The 18,831-nt window shown below is 58.0% G+C and overlaps 2 protein-coding genes and 1 non-coding gene across 6 annotated transcripts in view; 2 read left to right on the top strand and 1 right to left on the bottom strand.

The window, feature by feature from the left end:
• Positions 1–18,831, bottom strand: part of IFT140 (intraflagellar transport 140) — a 77,519-nt gene that overhangs the window by 14,464 nt on the left and 44,224 nt on the right. The gene's annotated exons all lie outside the window — the stretch shown is intronic.
• On the top strand, positions 1,677–1,808 carry LOC115938338 (small nucleolar RNA SNORA72). The gene has a single exon (XR_004073476.1). It is a non-coding gene; the product is annotated as a small nucleolar RNA SNORA72 (small nucleolar RNA).
• TMEM204 (transmembrane protein 204) lies at positions 3,288–18,512 on the top strand. Of its 2 annotated transcripts, none has more exons than XM_081820389.1 (3): positions 3,288–4,160; positions 8,153–8,308; positions 12,759–18,512. In XM_081820389.1, the coding sequence occupies exons 1-3, from the start codon at positions 3,881–3,883 to the stop codon at positions 12,872–12,874; spliced, it is 552 nt and encodes a 183-aa protein (XP_081676515.1). In that variant the 5' UTR covers positions 3,288–3,880; the 3' UTR covers positions 12,875–18,512. The 2 variants fall into 2 exon arrangements, with proteins under 2 accessions (XP_081676515.1, XP_006750670.1); XM_006750607.3 differs by having other exon boundaries at positions 3,294–4,160; positions 17,781–18,512.

Genomic DNA, 18,831 nt, shown 5'->3' with positions numbered 1-18,831 from the left:
GGGCCTGGGGAAGGGGGTGGGGAGCCCCAACCCTGATGCCCCTGAGGACCAGTGCATGATGCCCAGTGTGGGGTCTGCTGGTGGGCCCCTGACCTGGGCTGAATAGAGGTTGGGGGTCCTGGGGATGATCTTGCACGTCCCCAGGACTCCGTCCTTGTTCTCAAGCTCACGGGCCACCGCGGGGCTCCACACAGCAAGGCGCCGACCAGACACAAGCCTTTCCCTTCTCCCTTTCCAAGTGGATTCCGCGTGGGAATCCTCTTTAAGATACTCCATACCCCAGGGTCTCAGGGACCCACGTGGGGGTGTGGACAAGGTCGCTTGTGCCTCCATGCCCTTTTCACCCTCTGCTAAGTCCAGAAAACAGGTGGCTGATATCTACATATGATTCAAGTGGAAAACCCAAACAAGCAGAGAAACCCGCGGCCGTCCCAGAGCCCTTCCCTGACTCGGTTTCCCTGTGCCTCCCTGGGCTAACGCTGTTGGGCCTGCTGTGTGCATGAGGGGGACAGGTCGCTGAAGGCCGGGCTGCTCCCACGCCACCCTCTGAGCAGGGCCACCAGTGGCCTCCACCAAGCTGGGGGGGTGGGTGGGAAGCGAGTACTGGAAGAGCAGCCGGAGACCTACCGGCTGGGAAGGGCCCCAACGCAGGACGTGGAGCTCTGGGTTTTGGACAGGGGCCAGCCCACCACAGCTCCAGCGCTTCCTGTCGTCCCCGCCCGCCCTACTCACATCTGCACCTCATCACTGTGAGAGGGCAAGGCACACGGCTGCCCAGGGGCCTGGCCTGAAAACGGCCCCCCTTTCTGGAAAGCCCTCTCTTGAGAGCTGCCGGAACTGGCCCCCCAAGCCCCTCTTCTCAGGCCTGCCACTCAGGCTTGCAGGGTTCATGGCCTCCTGGCCCACCAAGAAGCCCGAGCTTCTCTGCTCTGAGACAAAGCTCCCGCCCGCCCGGCCGTCATGTGCACGGACAGGGCAGGCACACGGGGCGCTGCTACTCCCCCCCACCCCCCAGGGCCCAGCATGCACACCTCGGGAGGATGGGAAGGGCCCTGGGGAGGTTTGGGTATCTGGGGTGGGCCCCACAGTCCTGTGTGGGCAGGGTCACTCCTAACTCATATTCTGTGCCCAGGCCTGTGGCCCCCAGCTAGAATCTGGGGGTAGTGGATGGAGCAGGGTCTCCAGACATCACCTGTAGGGAAGCTGGATAGAGCTGACCCAGCAGCCATCAAAGGCTACCCAGGGATAAATGATTTAAATAAATAAGGGGGGAAGCTGATCTCTCCAAGTGGAGCATTAAGCCTCCTTGTGGAGGCAACCCACTGCACTATGTCCTTAGGGACTCTGAGTGGTCCTAGTTCTCCTGGGAGAAGGGGGCCATATGCGGAGGGCTATGGGTGCCCCCCTGGAGCCCCCAGGAAGCTGAAGCAGAACATAGACCAAGGAGAGAAGGTAGCAGCAAGAACTCAGCTGATGCATTTGCTACAAACTCTGCTGGGAAAAATGCTGAAAACAGGCCAAATCCCTCAGGGAATGGAAGGGCAGATAATTCTCCAAAGACCCCTGTCTTTCAGGGACATAGGCTTAGTGGTGGTGGTGGTGGGGGTGGGGGTGGCGCCCCTTGCCTGCAGCAGGTACAGAGCCCCCTACAGACATGTGATCCAAAGTAACAGGACTGGTGAATATTCTTGCTGTTCTGATTTTGTAAAAATCAGGACAGGCTAAACATTTGCTATGTTAAGACCATGCCTGTGTCCCCAGACCTAGTTCTTTCCCTAGATCTGGTTTTATCAATGCTGGTGATAGACCATGTCTGACTTATATGATGCATCTTTTTCTTTTTTTTAAGATTTTATGTATTAAGAGAGAAACAGCACGTGTACACGCATGAGCAGGGGGAGGAGCAGAGGGGGAGGTGGGGTTAAGAATCTCAAGCTGACTCTGCACTGAGCACAGAGCCCAATGTGGGGCTCGATCCCATGACCACATGATCATGGCCTGAGCAGAAACCAAGAGTTGGACGCTCAACCCACTGAGCCACCTAGACGCCCCTCTGATGCATCTTATGTGGGAAATGTCTGTGACTCTAGATATCTGATCATCCTTGAGAAATGACAGCACAGCAAGTGTTAATAACTTTTGAAGATAACCATTGCTAATTTGATTATCAGCTGCCATTAAATGAATTGTAAAACTAAAAAAAAAAAAGCCCCCAAAACAAAAAAGAAAACCCACAAAATAACGGGGGCTGGGGCTCTAGACTCACAGGAACTCTCTGGAGCTCCAGAAGCGGGAGGTGAGTGGGGTGCAGGCAAGCCGAGGGGACCAGGCCAGTCCCACCATGCTGGACTCATCTCACCGCCTCTGTGTCCCCGGCAGGTGTGTGGCCTCCCTGCACCCCAACCCCAGCCTCCTCCCCTGTGACGAGGGCACCTGGCGATGAGTGGGCAGCTCGGGGTCTGAGGGGTCTGACTGCACAACGTCCAGGGTGCACGTGCTAGTAATGGGGTGTGTGGGTGCCTTTCTCTCTGTGCACAGCCGCTTCGGGGCCCCAGATAGGCGTGGCATCTTGGGGGGCGGCCCCCCTTCTCCCGTGTGTCTGTACGTGCAGAAGGGATTGAGCTCCCCCATTGGGATGCACAGCCAGCACAGACACACGCCGGGCCACAGATCACACTCCCTCCGCCCTCAAGCCTCGCTGGGGGACCTGTACTGCGTGTCCAGGACCCCACCGTCTTGTACCTCCATCCAGGATGATGCTCCAGCCTGGTGGTTCTGCGGGTGTGGGCCCCTGACCCACCCCATCTGGGTGGCAAGTGGGGGCCTCTCCACCAGGCCCGGCCACTTTGTCTACTGCCTGTGAACCCGTGACAAGGGTAGGCCCCGGGGCGCCTACGTGCTGGGGGAACCAGCGGATGGCTGTGGGTGACTGGCCACCAGCATCCTGCCCACTCAGGCCCTGGGCCCAGGGCAGGAACATGCTCCGTGGCCACTGTCTGCCTCTGGGGCTGTTCTGTGGTACCTGAGCACCAGGCTGGCAGGATCCAAGACACACAGGTGGGACCACGGGTCTGCTGTGGGCTGGCACCCCAGGCCTTGCCCTTGGGAAAGGAAGGTGGGGAGGGCAGGGGAGGAGGGTCCTGGAGCAGGACTTGAGAAGGCCTCCCTGCTTTCCTATCAGGAAACACATCCTGTTAGCGTCTGGCTGCCGTGGCTTGGCTGCTATTTGTTGCAGTCGGCTACGCCCTCCATCCAGCTCACAAAAAACAGCCTCAAAAACAACCATTTCCTCTCTGCGGAGGGGGGGCCGCACACGCGCGCGCACACACAGACACACACGCACATGCACCTCCCTGCAGCAGGCTCGCTGCTTTCCAGGACCGGCTGTTTCGTGGCAGAGGCACAGGGCAGGGGCTCCCGCAGTGAGAGGCTGAACCGCTCCCGGCACAGCTCCCCCCGGCCCTGCTCAGAGCCTGGCGGCTGGTTTTGCTCTGTGGCACTGGTTCTAAGCAGTGAGGTGAGACAGACCCCCACATTGCTGCCCACCTCTCCCGTTTCTTGTGGGAAGGAGAGGCCTTGCTTCCCAAGAAGACGGCGCACGCACGACTCTGGACTCTCGCTGGTGCCCCGGCTTATTCCCCGGGATGGGCCGAGAGGCTGGCTGCAACTCAGGCCTGGCCCTGCTCCAGGTGCAGGAAGGAGGGTAGGGAGGGCCTGAGGTGAGCTCACCTGCACCTGTCACATGGGCCTTCCCGATGCCACTGAGAATGAGCGGTGATGTCCTCTAGCAGCCCCTAGCTGGTCTCGGCTCTCCCTGGCCACAGCAGCTGACCGGGACTGGGACTTTCTCCACGACAAGGGACAGCACCGGCAGTCGGCGATGACTGTCCAGAAACTGGTGGCCACAGCAGCGCTGGTGGCCCTGGTCTCTCTTGTCCTCAACAACGTGGCGGCCTTCACCCCCAACTGGGTGTACCAGACGCTGGAGGATGGGCGCAAGCGGAGCGTGGGGCTGTGGAAGTCCTGCTGGCTGGTGGACAGGGCCCGGGGAGGGCCGAGCCCTGGGGCCCGGCCAGGGCAGGCGGACGCTCGGGACTGTGAAGCTCTGGGCTGGGGCTCTGAAGCGGCAGGCTTCCAGGAGGCTCGAGGCACCGTCAAACGTAAGTCTGCTTATCTTTATGTCTCCTTTAGGGCGGTCAGGGCCTGCGAGCTCTGACGGCATAAGGTGGACATGGGGCGCGTGTTTGGTGACCGGCAACCCAGGCGAGCCCCGAGCTCTGCGCCCAGAGGTGCCCAGACCTGCCCGGCTCCTTTAGGACAGAATTCTTCCCGTGCAAGTGTTGGGCTTTTCTCTGCCTCCACACACAGGGAAAGGACAGACCCACTAACCAGATCAAAGAAGATCTGCTTTTCTTGGAAAATACACCTCGTTAGTAAAATAAACAAGAAGCTTAAAAACATGTGGCTGAGTTCCGACTTCACTCCACAGTTGTCAGGGTCATCGAGGCAGGACTTCCGGGAGGAGACCAGCCACGGGGGCAGTGAAGGGGCTCAGAGCAGCAGCTCTTGAGAGCAGAGCCCCCCGTGGTCTTGTCCTGGCCCTGGCTGGTCGCTGGCGGCTGGGTCTGTTGGCTGCTCTAGAAGGTGGGAAGTGGACTTTGACCATGGGGTCAGGTTTGAGTGTGTGGGTGGGAAGGCTCACAGTGAGACATTTGTCACCGAACGTGTCATCGACGTGGTCACAGCAGCTGACAGGCAGAGGTCTCCCCAAGCTGCCTCTTTGAGGCTGTTGACGAGAGTCTAACTCACAGATGGACAGGTGACAGAGCTCATCCTTTCAAGAATGTGAGGCTTTGGCAGGGCTTTTGCTAACTGCTCTCAGAGGGTCCTCAAGCAGCACAGGTGAGCTCTGTGCTCGGGGTGGGAATGTCCCCACCTGCCACGTGCTTGGAGCCCTGACCCACGAGGGAGCCGGGGTGGGGGTGGCGTCCAATTCCACAAAGAGATGGAGGCTGCAGGAGACATGTGCTCGGCCCGGTCCCTGGGGGGAGGCAACCCCAGTCTGTCCACTCAGAGCCCCTTGCCGTGTAGCCTGGGGGTCTTCTGTTGGGGATGGGCTATGTCTGGCAAGCAGGGCTTTCAAACTTTTCCACAAACTCAAAACTCAGCACAGCTGACCTTGGGTCCCAGGGGACTTGCTGGGTCCTGGGACTGTCCTGAGGAGTCATGCAAGCCATCGACCCTGAGGCTCTAGTGTGGGCTCTGCGCTGCCCTGACCCACAGAGCACCCCCAGCCAGGCCTCCCTGTCAAGCAGGGGCCCTCCCTGGGCGCCCATACCCTCTGACCCTTGCCGAGGCCAGGAGGGTACACAGGGTGGGGATGTGCTTGTCTCCAGAACACCTTCCCACCTGGCCACCCGCCTGTGGTCCCTCCCACGATTTGACAAGCTCCTTGTACGACTTCTACAACATCCTCACCACTGGTAACGCATCCATGGCAGCTGAGCCGTAACCTCTGGGCGTCAGTATTTGCCCCAAGCGAAGGAAACAGCTTGGAAGGTTCTCGTGCGGGAGACTGAGCTGCTGACCCACTTCTCGCCTGGTCCGTGTGCACGAGCTGCAGGATGCAGCGCGCCGGGCTAATCTGCACGGGGGCCCCAGCACCTGCCCCCTCACGTCAGACCAGCTCCCAGGGAAAACCCCGGCCCTCTGTGCCACCACTCCACTGGTGTAGGGATGGGGGAGGAGGGAGCGGGTGGTGCCCTGCTCAAATTCATGCTGGCTCAGCGCTGAACACCCCTCCACCCCGCATGCTCCGCAGTCATCTCGATCCGTTACAGGCCAGTGTGTGGCCGCAGGCCTGACTCGATCCATCCCAAGCTCCCCATCTCAGGTGCTAGAGTCAGGCTGTCCTAGAGCCTGTCCTTGTCTGCTCTGCTCTCAGGGTCCTGGCAACGCCCTGCAGAGCCCAGAGTCCGAGCCACTCCGTGCTCACGGAGCACCACCTGACGTTCTGCACTGCGTCAGGGGACTCTGCTGCAGGGGTCCTCAGTGACACGCGGGGTCCTGTCCTCCAGGACTGGGGGGCTCTTCCTGCCCGCCTCACTGGGCTGCATGCGGCGATCGTGATGGTTATCCCTGCTCAGGAGGCTTTCCTCGCTGTGAGGCGCCGTGGGGATTCAGCAGACGTGAGGTCCTCCTCTGGCCCAAGGAGAACTCCCAACCCAGTCCCGGTCAGACTTGCTCTCTGGGCGTTTCTCATCTTTCCAAATTCCAGACATTCTGTCAGGCGCCCTAACCTCCTTTTCTAAAACAAGTAAGGGGTGAGTAAACATGCAGTTAAACCTTGAGCACCTGGCCCGGAGGGGGTCACTGCTCTCTGACCACCGAGGCAGACAAAGGGCACTGGGCCTGCCCGGCCACAGACCCTCGTGCCACATTCCTGTGGGGTGCCACTGCCCAGGCTACATGCATGGTGATCACAGCCTGTCAAACGTGCACCCCCTCCCCTGTTGCAGGTCCCCTCCAGGTGGCTGGCAGAGGGATCGTGGCCCACAGGGCAGTCTTCTCAGGCAGGTGGTGGGTCTGTGGGCTGTCACTGCTTTATCCTTCACCCTCCCACATCTTCACATTCATGGGGCTGGAGGCTGATGGGGTGAGGATGCCACAGGGGGCTGTTGGTGGCCAGGGTGTGTGGCTTCAGCTGTGCACCAGGAAGGACAGAGAGCTGGGCGGAGGGAGCGGGAGGGCAGGCCACTCCCCTCTGTGCGAGTGTGCCCTGTGTGCGAGACTTTCCTTGCCTGGCCTGCAAGGCTGCGCTGGGGAACCTTGCACTTCCCTGGGCCGGCCCTGAACCTGAGTGCCCAGCATGTTTACCGCCCCTCATCTCTGAGGTCACACCTATCTCCCATATCCGACCACCTTTGAGGCTACAAGAATCTCTGTGTGGTCACATATTGGTAAAACTAACTGCAAAGAACGTGGGGTGTGAAGACCCCAGAAAGAGCATATGAAGAGCAGGGCCTCCACAAGAAGGCAGGTCGGCCAGTCTTCAGCGCACGGGAAGGACCTGCCTGGAGCCTGATCCGTCCTGACAGCAGGACCAGTTTGGTGTCCTGCATGCACGTGCGGCCACTGGTCAGGCTGGCTGCACCTTGGGTTCCACCACGAAGACTGCCTGGGCAGCCAGGAAGTTTCCGGCAAATTGGCCTGAAGCCTGGCTCTCAGCCTGAGCGGCCACCTCAGGCGGAGGAGGTAAGGGAATGTGGGTGCTGGCGCCTTCCCCAGCCAGGCCCCGCTGCCACCCCAGCGCCAGGAGCCCCGCACTCGCCAGGCCTGGCCTCTGGCACCCTAGGCGTTTACTGAATCAGACGAGCGTCAGGGTTTCTATCAATGGCAGGAACGATCTGCAGCTACTCTCAAGAGCACAGTATGAGCTCTCAGCCCGTGGGAGTGAAGCCCGCTGGGCAAGAAAGCGGTACTGGGGAGAAAAGCCGGTGAGAGAGCATAGCCCCAACCATGCTCACTGTCCACACAGCTCGTCTACACGGCCAGATAGGTCAAAAGCAGCCGCCAGTTCGGCGCAATGAAGAAGTTGGGCAGGTGGGGACTGTCATCCTCCAACGGCCCGATCCGCCCTCAGGGCCACCCTGACTTCCCAGCAGCCAGGCCTCTGCTGTTCGGCTCTGCTCGTGTCTGCGCCGCTGGCCTCAGGGAAAGGCCTGGGATCTGCAAAGGGCAAGAGCCCTGAGCCTGTGAAAGACAACGGGGAGGAGGAAGGTGCTTGACTCCTGACGGGCAGGAGGAGCCAGGCCTGGGGCGGGGAGTGGTGCAACACGTCGGTTCACTCCGGGCTCCTCAGGCACTAATTATGAAGGGCAACAGTCACAGACACCGGGGCGCAGACACGGCAGCAGGCTGGGGCCGGGTGTCACAGCAGGCACGCTCCTGCAGGCTGGCGCCCTGCCGCCCAGCACACGGGGAAGCTGTGTCTGTCCACAGGCCTCTTGCGCCAGCACTGCGTACCCCCCTCCCCCACCCGGGGGAGTGGAGAGCACAGGGCAGGGAGGGCAGGTCGGTGAGGCCCCGGGCACAGATGGAGGCAGGAGCTGCCCGAGCTAACCACCTGTCTTGTCCCCTGTCGTTCCCACAGTGCAGTTCGACATGATGCGCGCCTGCAACCTGGTGGCCACAGCAGCGCTCGCTGCGGGACAGCTCACCTTCGTCCTGGGGCTGGCAGGCCTGCCCCTGCTGTCTCCTGATTCGCAGTGCTGGGAGGAGGCCATGGCTGCCGCGTTCCAGCTGGCAAGTGAGTACCCCCGGGGCCCCGGGCAGGCAGGGGGGCCACACACTTGGTCGCATGGGGCTGGCAGGCCCGCTGCGGTCTTCTAATGTCACCACGACTCCCGTGGGTCACCCTCCCACCTTTCACCATGGGCAGAAGTGAGACAGAACCACAGGTGGGGGCGCTGAGGCCGCAGCGAGCACCTGGGCTCCCACCCTCTCCTGCTGTAAGACAGGGTGCTCCGCATGCTGGCGCTCTAGGCTCACGTGCTTGCTTTCTGAAGTCCGCGGCATCTGCTATGTCTTTGCCTGTCTGCAGCCGATGTGGCTGGTGGCCTGGGGTCAAGCCCCTCCAGTGATGGTGCAGCAGCCTGCCACGGGCAGGGGGAGAGCCCCCACCTGAGCCCGCACCTCCGCCGCCTCACCTTCCCCACTAACGCTGTGTGAACGGGGAGGTCAGGGTGAGCATGAGGGTCCAGCCAAGCTCATCTGCACGCTCCTTGAACAATGCAGCTTTCTGGGACCCGGCCGGGGTCAGCGGCAGGCCCTTCCTCATGAGCAGCACAAAGCATGGAGGACACGTTAGCTCCTGAGCGCACCGGCCTGTCCTGGCTCCCACACCCAACAGCCCATGCTGCCACAAGAGCGGGGTGGGAGGCCACACCGGCCGGGCCTTGGGGGCGGCTGTAGCGTGAACTGAGAAAGGGCACGGGCACACCCTTGGTGTCAGAAGGCTGAGAATGGTGGCAGCGGCGGCGTAAACGAGAGATAGGATTGTTTCCGGAAGTTGTGCACAAGTGGCCATGGAAACCACAGAAGCTATTCACATGACCCCGGGGGGTCTTCTCTGCTGGTTTCCCCTCCCCTATGCCTCCTTCCTGCCAGCTCACCTGGGGACGTTCGGGTTTTCTGCTGCCTACTGGCGAGCGTGTGAGTGGAGGTCCTGCGCGGGAATGACGTGGGCTGGGGTGTGGGGATGTGATCAGCCGACCCACCTGCCTCTCCCACTGCTGGGGAATGGCAGCATGCCCCAACACTGAAGGTACAGTTCCAGCAGACCCAGGAAGAGAAACTGCAGGAAGTCTGAAGTGAACCATTCCGGGAATAATGGCCCCCGGCCCTTATCTTTCTGGAGAATGAGGCTGACAGACTGGCAGGAATTCACATGCTGGAAAGTGAGCCGGGTGGGAATCAGGAATTGGAAACAGGCCTTCCTGTGCCTTTTAATAGAAGGCGGGTGGTCCTGGGCCAGTCACTTCCCCACGGCCGGGTCGTCCGCGGGGCCTGGGAGCACCCAGGGCCGACCAGACGGTTTGCAGGAAAGAGCAGCTGTGGGGCCGAGGGAGCTGGACAGGCGCCTTGGCTCTGTCACCTGCAATCCGCGGGAACTGGGGCTGGCGCATCCGTCTGCCCCCACAGGGCCGGTCTTGAGAAGGAAGGAGATGTGGGTGAGACGGGGTCTCTGACCACCTCAGCCTCCTTCCCTTATCCAGGGAGGTGGGTAAAAACATGCACATCCCAGAGGACAGTGACCGTTCAGAAAATCACTCCTCTGCCCTCCGCTGACCTTAGGGCCATAAGGCAGAAATGGGGTCCTCAGCCTCACTGAGGCTGCCCACTTTCTATCGCATGGGCTTATCTGAAACTCTATCCCCTCCAGAAGGAAGTGGAAGATTAGGAACAGATATTCAGATATTCAGGCATTGAAGAAATGAAAGGAACAGCTCTTGATTCTGAAAATAACTCCTTGCAGCAGAATAAACGGACCACGGCATTTTTAATATAGAATTATTGGGAGAGAGACTGTGGGTTTGGTGTCAAACGGACATCTTACTTCCTACGAACCCTCATTTCAGAACAAGACAGTGTTGCTTCCAAATCACATATTTTCGAGCAAGTGGAGATGGGGGAGCCCTGTGAAGGAAACGGGAGCTGTCTGGCGGCAGCCCTGGGGCGTCCTGGGGCCTGTCCTGGCTGTGGGGCGGGGGTGCTCTCTCCTGGCTGTCCCCAGACCGGGGCAGCCTCTGCTCACACACCATCAGACCGGTACAGGCTGACGGGAAAAGCCAAGAGCACCGGCTCTGCAGGCTTCTCCAGGAGGCTTTTCCTGGAGGCGTCCCACCATCACTCCCGCAGGTCTGTTTTGCCCAAAAAGGAAATGCACTTGGCCCTGTTTAGACTTGTTTCATTGACAAACAGTACAGAATGCAGCCATGTGTCTTTCTTCCACCACACTGCTAATTTTAGAGTTAGGTTTTTTCCTGTGCTCCGGTCTGCTTTAAACAGTCAGGGAGAGAGACTGAAGGGCGCCGGGATATCCTGTCCCAGGAGGGGAAATGCCTGCTGGTACCTGTTATGCAAGCAAACCTTCAGTCCCCAGTGCTGGGGCCAGAGGGTGGGCAGCGGGGAGAGAAGGTGCTGACGAATTCATGGGGAGGCGGGGAGGCCGGGCAGGCTGGAACCCAGCAAGGATGGCGACTCCCCGCCTGCCCGCCGTTCTTCCCATCCGGGCACCGGGCCCTGCTCCTCATACTTGCTCCTCTGAGGGACCCTGTCGTAGGGACGTGTAGGGCCCCGAAGCTGCTGTCCTCAAACAGGTCCCGCCAGCCATTCCACCTGCTGCATTCTGTTCACAAAGTCACACCCAGCAGTTTCCAGCTTCCTTGCAGAAGCTTCCAAGTGTAATTTTAATTTACCTTGAAGTTGAAAAGATTACTTTCTGTCCCTTACTCCACCTCTACAAGCTGAACATCTGCATGCAACCCCCGTTTTCCCTGTGGCGACGGCTCCCATCGGGGCTGCAGGGGTGCGATGAGGACCTGCCTATGCAGTGGCCACTGGGCCGACCCCCACCCAAGTGCAAGCAGCCCCCTACCACAGCCACGTTCCCATATGGGCTCCTGGAGGCTGGCTCTGCAGACCCGTCCTCTGTCCTTTACTCTCTTGCTTTGGCCAACTTCTGCTCGTCCGAGTCTGGTCTCACTGCTGTGTGAACAAAGGCGCACGGTCGTCCTGGCCTGCTTACTGCAGATGTGTTGGACCCTGCGTCACACACCCGAGCGACGCCTGGGGCAGAGCAGACCGCTGAGGGCCGATTCAGCAGGCAGCGTGCCTGGAGGGCACCTCGGGGTGAGGCTCCTATGCAGTCCTGGGACATCTAGGTGCCGCATCAGGTTCTGAGGTCCTGGGTGAGCCACCTCATCCCTAGCTCCTGTGCAGCCAGAGAGCTGGGGCCAACTGGCCGGTGGCGGCTCCATCATGCCTGCCGCTGTGACCACCCTGACCTCCCCCTGTGGGCCTGCTGGGGACGCCACACCGCTCTTTGCTCAGAGCCGAGCACTCCCCACTGCACCTGGAGTCCGTGCTGGAGCCCTGCCAGCAGGCCTGAGGACCGTCCCAGCGGGTGTCTCCAAAATTTCCTAAGTGTGACCGTCCTGTGGCTCTTCAGGTGCTTACGGCCCTGGGCCCTGGCTGTTGGCTGTGCAGGACTGACTGAGCAAACTGGGTCCCAGGCGAACATTTTTTGGGGGGACAATCTCATGGTTATTCCAGGCTCTGTTGCTGGCCTACCTCCATGTGTGCAGAACGTTAGTCCAGGCTCCTTGTCAATCATCTGAGTGACCCTGCAGCTTGCTCAGACTTACGGTTCTTCTTAAAGCGCGATTGCCATCACAAACAGGTCTAGTTCAAGTACAAACATACAGCCGACTTGCAGAGGCCTCCGCTCTCTGCTGTGTTCTGAGTGCCTCTGAGATGGTACCGGGCTCTCCTCGGGAACCCTAGCCAACGACTCTTCACCTCCTTTGGGGAGGCTGACCAGCAGGCCCGACTGAGCTCACGCCATGCTCCCAAGCCAGTGAACTCACAGGTGTGCAGCTCTGGCACTTGGCCCTTCAGAGTGCTGTCCCTGCACCACATATGTCCTATAGCTGGTGGATGCCAGCCCTCACTAGCCCGCTCCCGGCCCGGCCCTCCTCCTGAAACAAAGCCTCCCAAGCTCTAGTGGGACTACCGTGGGAGCAGAATCACTGCAGAAGCTCCTGGGCTCCTCGTCTCTGGCTTCTGGAAATCCTAATATTTTTTCTTATGATGGCAAAACTTAAAACACGCTAAGTACTCTGTGCTCCTGAGAATGCTCATGTCATCGGACCATCGCGGGGCAGTCGGGTTGATAAGCGGCAGCTGTCTTGGCATCTCGTGAGCCAGTGGGGATTCTGCTGTTCTTCTCATAGGAATATACAACTTTCTGTTTTTCACAATAGGGTGGTGCTCGCTTGGTCTGGACAACGTGCTTTTCTGTCTTTGGCACCTGCTTCCCTGGCGCCGGTCTGTACCCCAAACGTACCCTGTGTTTTCCCTTCACTTCCATGTCCTCTGTGCTGCTTAGAGTGACAGCATGTCAGGCATCATTTGGGAGCTTCAGTTCTGTGGAAACATGACCAGGTCCGCTGTACGTTTGGCTTTTCCTTTCCCAGAATCTCTCCCACTGGGGAGGAACACGTGGATCCCATCACTTTGCGGCTCACAGATGCTGGGACATCCCAACCACGGCCGTGCCCTGACACGGGCCACGAGCGAGTTTGCTCTGTGAATACTCTCTCTGGAAGCTGTCACAGGCGCAACGTGAAGCAGGTGTGCTGTGTGAAGGTTCAGGGTTCAGCCCCACGGTCTCTCCTTATACCACCTGCATGTGCTTGACCGTCACCCCAACAGGAAGGCCCTGTGACAGGCACTGGAGCCCTCGGAAGCAGGCAGGAAGGAAGCGAGAGGAAAGGGACGCTCTGCAGGCTGAGCTGTGATTCATAGAGCCCGCGTGGCCAGCTCACAGGAAGGGGCTGTTTGCTTTGGAAACAGAAATTCATGAGGATGGAATTGACTCCACAGGCAGAATTCAGGGTGTTTGCTCAAAGTCTCCCCTTGCATTTGTTTCTGGACAAACATGAACATCACTGGGAAGTCTTGGGAAAAAAGTCTCTGGGACAATTCTGAGGGGTTCTCCACACCAGGATGTGCCAGAGATGGGGAAGCCCAAGTCTCTGGCACATCCAGTCGCTTTGTCGACTGGTCCCATGAGTTAATATTTAATAAGGCCAACCTGGCCCGGGTCTACTTCCCACACCCCTCCTCTCCCCTCCAGCAGGAGAATTTCATGAAGCAAACAGCAAGTTGGATTTCAGAAGAATGTCTACGTAATGGCAGTTATGCAGTGCCCAGGCGGAGGCTGGAGGTGGCCAGCGAGGCCATGAGCCTGTCTATGTCCCCGCGGCTTTTCACTGCTGACATGCACACACGGGAGATCCCCATGTGCCACTTGTCTGTGCAGTTCGTGCCACCCCCAGTGGCCCGGGCAGGGTCCACTTGTCCTTGCGCTGTTGTTCTAGTAGGTTCCCGGTATCTTCCTGATCAGGAGAGGCTTTTCCTAAATTAGTTTTTTTTAATGTTGGGGAGTGAAGCCTTTTCTCTGACTATATGTGTTCTAAGTTGAACTGAAACAAAGCAAAAACTAACATGGGTCTTTACACAGAATAAGTCACATAAATGTGAATTCTTTAAACCTTTTTTCACACAAGGATATAGAACTAGACGTTCTTTTCCACTTCTCCTAGAAAAAAGAGCCAAGTGAGGTGCAGCCTGTGAAGAGCAGGCCAGAGAGGTGAGACACACCGTAGACGGTGCTGGAAACCTGCCCGGGGCCGCTTACTGTCGGGCGGTCAGTAGTGCTCCAGACGGACAGACTCTCTGAAACTCCGTCTGTCAGGCTCTGCACTGACACTGATCCATCACCTTGCGGGATGTGGGTAGTTGTGCTCAGCTTGTTTGTGCACCTGTGAGTTCATATTCTCTAATCAATCTACCCACACCCGCCTGTTCTTCCATCTGTAATATGAAAAACCTTACTCTCAACATCAAAGTAGCTCCACGCTCTGAGTTTGGGCACATGTGGGCAACAGAGCCAAACATGAGGGAGGACGTAATACACAAAGACAGCAACAAAATAATAGCCTACCCTATGCTCAACATTATACCATTATATGATACTGACCTTAAGAAAACAAGTAACCCTGTGGTGCTGGCCAATACAGACACAGGACAGGGCCCCACGTCTTGCCACTGGCCAGGCCCCAGTGTGGCGGTGCTGCGTGGCGCTCTGGAAGCCAGCAGCTACTCTGCCCACGTGCTTTGTCGACTGGTCCCATGAGTGAACATTTTCACTGCCTGGTTCAGAGTGTCCCTACAATGGGATCTCCTGGTGTCAAAGGCCCAGCCAACACCACTCTCTGGCAGGGTCTGGGCGGGCCTGTCCAGGACTCCCCGGCCCGCGCTCACCACACTGGACCTGGTGACTCTGTGACCTGGAGCACCACGCTGTGCGGGTAAATTTCATCTTCCCCACTCTAAGAAGAACACGAGCTCCCCCAGGACGAGTCAAGCATGCCTCCGCCACGCACACACTACAAGCCCTCCGTGCAGTGCGAACAGCTGTGCTGAGCACACGCTCATGGAAACTAGCGAACAGCCTGGGGACCAGTACGTCCTGCCACGGCTCCAACCCTGAGTGACACAATGATGGCGAACAGGCCCTGTCCCCGATGGGCTTGGTCACTATAAAGCTTCCCCAGAGGCCCACACTGCATTCAATTCCGCACCATGGGATCTATCTGGGTTTGTCTCAGATAATTCACTAGGTGATTCCTGGACGACCCTTTGGGAGGCAGAGCTGGAGCGGGGGTGGGGGGGCGCCCTCCAGCCACAGGGTCGCCAGCAGGGGACGGGCCAAGCCCGAGCTGTGACGGGCCAACTTGTGACTGGACCTCCAGGCTGAGTGCTGCCGGCAGCCCCCTCCCCAGGGCTGGTCAAGCACAGGGCTAGCAGCACCAGCAAAGGCCGGGAGAGGATGGAACTCGGCATCCTGGAGGAGTGGACAGGGGCTGGTGTGGCCACACCGCTAACCGAGATGGAGACGGGGGCAGAGATCTGAGGCCAGGCAAAGGCACACAGCCCACAGTGCCCTGCACCTGAGCAACACAGGGGCCTTGTCCTTTCTGGCTGTGGCAGGCAAGGGCGCCTGGCTCCTTCCAGCTCTGGACCAGCTCTGCCCCGGTCTTCACAGAAATGTCTCATAATGGACTTCACGGTGCCCTGTCTCTACTCATCAGTGCGGTCAGCCAACCCCAGTTAGCTGTGGGGCTGGGGCGAGGCTGTTCACCCCTGCATACACCCCCACAATGAATGATGTCGCAGAACTGGGGCTCAGGCTGCATATCAGATTTTTAAACGTTCCTGTAACCAGTGCAACCCCAAAGGATGCTTGGCAAAGGGCGAAGAGACTTGGACCACGGAAGCCATCGCGGTGACTTCCTGCCCACTGCGCTGGTCCCCACTGTTGTGCCCTGCAGGCAGTGCCCTCTCCGCTCAGCCTGGCTCCCTGCCCGAAGGCTACCACTGGCCTCGCAGCAAACACCCGTCCCCCAGACACAGCCCCCTTGCTGTGACCTCAGGCACCGGCCAGCATGTCCCCGCCTGCCCCGTCCTGCTGAGTCCTGTTGAAACAAGGCACGACAAGCTCCCTTGGCTGACTAAAAATGCCCAAAGACACAGAAATATGAGGGGACACAGGAAGTATTTTCATTTTCATGGCACAAAATGGACTAACACTCCTTTTCCCATGAATGCAAACCTCGGTACCACAGAACTGTGGGCAAGGGACATGCTCTTCACTGGGAGAGAAAGAAATGCCAGAAGTTTCTTTCTGTCAGTGTGCATAACAAAGAGAATTAGTTATTTTTAACAGAAAGGAAGTATCCAGAAGCTTTCTGGGTATAAAAAGCTCCACGAAGTACTGCAGAGAATTAATGCGGAGATTAGTCACCGCCGCTGTTGTTTAGCATGTGACTGAGGTGGATAAATGTTTAATTCATACTTTCTGGACGGTACAGTGACGATGAGACCGAACTGCTTGTGCTTGTGAGAGCTCAGGCCTCCCCCAACCCCTCACCCCACACTAGTTTATAGCAGTTTCCAGAACCATGAGCTGACATCACTGCGGCTCAGCTCTGGGGCCAGAGGGGTCGTGCATGATCTGGTTTCCTGAGGAAAGCAGGGGAGGCTGTGGGGAACGGAGGGACCAGCATGAACAGACGGACGGATGTCACAGCGCAGGGCAGGGGGAGGGACTGCAGCAGGAGGCTGGCCTGGCCAAAGCCCAAGGCAGGGACAGGGACGAGTCCAGGAGGGGCGGGAGGCTTCCGTCCGGACCACTGCGAGAGACTTTGTCCTCATCAGGTACATTGGGTTCCAAGAAACAGCTCCCCCCAGGTCACCACCGCAGAGGGTGGGGTGCTCCCTGGGCTGCCCCGCCTCTGCTTCTGCCCGGCCCCCTCACCCTCGACTGCCATAGCTCCCACTCAGCACTGCGCCTCCTTCCTACCTCATCTGCCTCGTCCGGCCCCTCCTGGCGGAGGGGTTGGAGGGCTGCACTGGACCAGTCTCCTAGGCAGCAGGACAGCAGGGCCTCTCCTCTGTCCCTTTGGGGCTCCCGGCCCAGACTCGGCCCTGAACTCTAGCAAACATCAGTGCCCTGTTATCCTAGCCGACAGGTCCTGGGCACGAACTCTGGCTTTCCTATTGCAAGAACTAACAAACCGTGACAGGAAGTGACACCGTGATGCTAAGTGCTAACAACGTGAGGCCTGCGCAGGACTCTGTCCACCGTCAGAAGAGAAGGCTGTGGAGGGGAAGCAGGAGGAGGGGATGTGGAGGTGCGAGGGAAACTGTAGGACCAGGTGCAGGGTGCAGAGGCGAGGGGAGGCAACAGCAAGAGAACTGGCCGTGTCTGCAGCCCTGTCTGCCCCTCCCCAGAGCACGTGGGCGCTAGGCACTCCAGAGGTGTGAAGAAAATCTCTATCTGCTCTAGAAGTAAACACTAAGAACAAGAAAACTGCTAAGAACAGGACTGCGTTAGATACCAATCTGAGTTGTTTCTAAGTTGTTTTTAAGACTTAGACTTCTGTGTCTACTTTCACTTGAATGAATGAAGTGCTTCTAGGCACCGGGGAGGAGCTCATGCAGAGCTGAGGCTGGATTCGTCTCGGGGTGAGGGACAGGGAGCAGCAGTTCACCTCCATGGGGAGGGTGGCTAAGAAAATGGCCCAGCCCTGGAGACCAAAGGACGAGTGCGCTGGGACCAGGCTGTTTTCTTATGGAGCACCCCCCCGAAATTATTCCGTGCCAGGATTAAGTAGACGCACACTGTCCCTCCACAGCCACCCAAAGGTCGTAAAAGCACACAGAGGCCCAACGCAAAGCAGCTCAACACTGAAGCGCGGCATGTGAATCGGGCTACCACCCACTGGGACAGACAGAGCAGGGGCGGCGGGGGGGGGTGAGGGCGGCAGGGAAGAGCTGGGAGCTGAGCTTCTGTGGGGCTCAACAGCCCATTTCCAGTCCTCTTCCTGGCTCCAAGTAAGGCTTTCTGAACACTTCTCTCTCGTTTACAGGTTTTGTCCTGGTCATTGGGCTGGTGACATTCTACAGAATCGGCCCGTATACCAACCTGTCCTGGTCTTGCTACCTGAACATTGGTGCCTGCCTTCTGGCCACCCTGGCAGCTGCCATGCTCATCTGGAACATTCTTCACAGGAGAGAGGACTGCATTGGGCCCCGGGTGATTGTCATCAGCCGCTCCCTGACCGCACGGTTTCGCCGAGGGCTGGACAATGAGTATGTGGAGTCACCGTGCTGAGCCTGCTCAGGACTTTATAACTAAACAGTATAGAAACTGAAGGGCTGTCTGTGTGGGCGATTCATAGGGTTTCCTATATATACATGTACGATACACAGCTATGTTTACTATATTATATATAAATATATTATGTGGTTATATATTGCCTGCTCCACCTCCTTCTGATGCTCCCATGACTCGGCTTCACTTCTGAGCACATTCCAAAGAGGAGACCAGTGGCTGAGGTGCATGGACAGCGGCAGCCAGCTTGTTCTGCATCTTGGCCTAGGATTAATTTATTCTGTATCTGCTGAGCGGTGGGTCCTTGGTCATATTTACTTTGGTAAAGCAGAATACCCAGGAAGATTTTCTGGAACTGTCTGTGGTCTTCCTTGAGTGACTCAGAATTTACAATCAGATGGTTATGGCTTTATGACAGGATTGTGTTCCTAATGTCTGTTTTGCTCCTGATTATTTTTCTAAGTTAAAATAAAATGCAAACTTCTCACCACTGTGTAAAACTTGTGTTTTATCCATCATACTGCCACACGGGTGAAAAGAAGTTGGTCTATTTTTCTGTCATTTTTGTGGGTTGGCAGGAAGAGAAGGCTTGGTACATTTTTCAAGACCTGGTGGGAACACCGCTGTGGGCCCTTACTCACATTTCCATTCAACTCTGACGCCCCCGTTCCTACAGACTGAACACTGTGGCCCTGGGACAGCAGATCAACAAATGGCAGAGTAGGAGGGAAAAGCATCTATTTATTTAAAGAAAATTCATAGAGATTACTTTATGTTTTTCCCTATAAAAATCTTCAACCTAGCTT

Source organism: Leptonychotes weddellii, chromosome 5, assembly GCF_054177405.1.
Source record: "Leptonychotes weddellii isolate Sample4059 chromosome 5, ASM5417740v2, whole genome shotgun sequence".
Taxonomy (NCBI): domain Eukaryota; kingdom Metazoa; phylum Chordata; class Mammalia; order Carnivora; family Phocidae; genus Leptonychotes; species Leptonychotes weddellii.
This window is presented reverse-complemented; position numbering and strand designations above follow the sequence as displayed.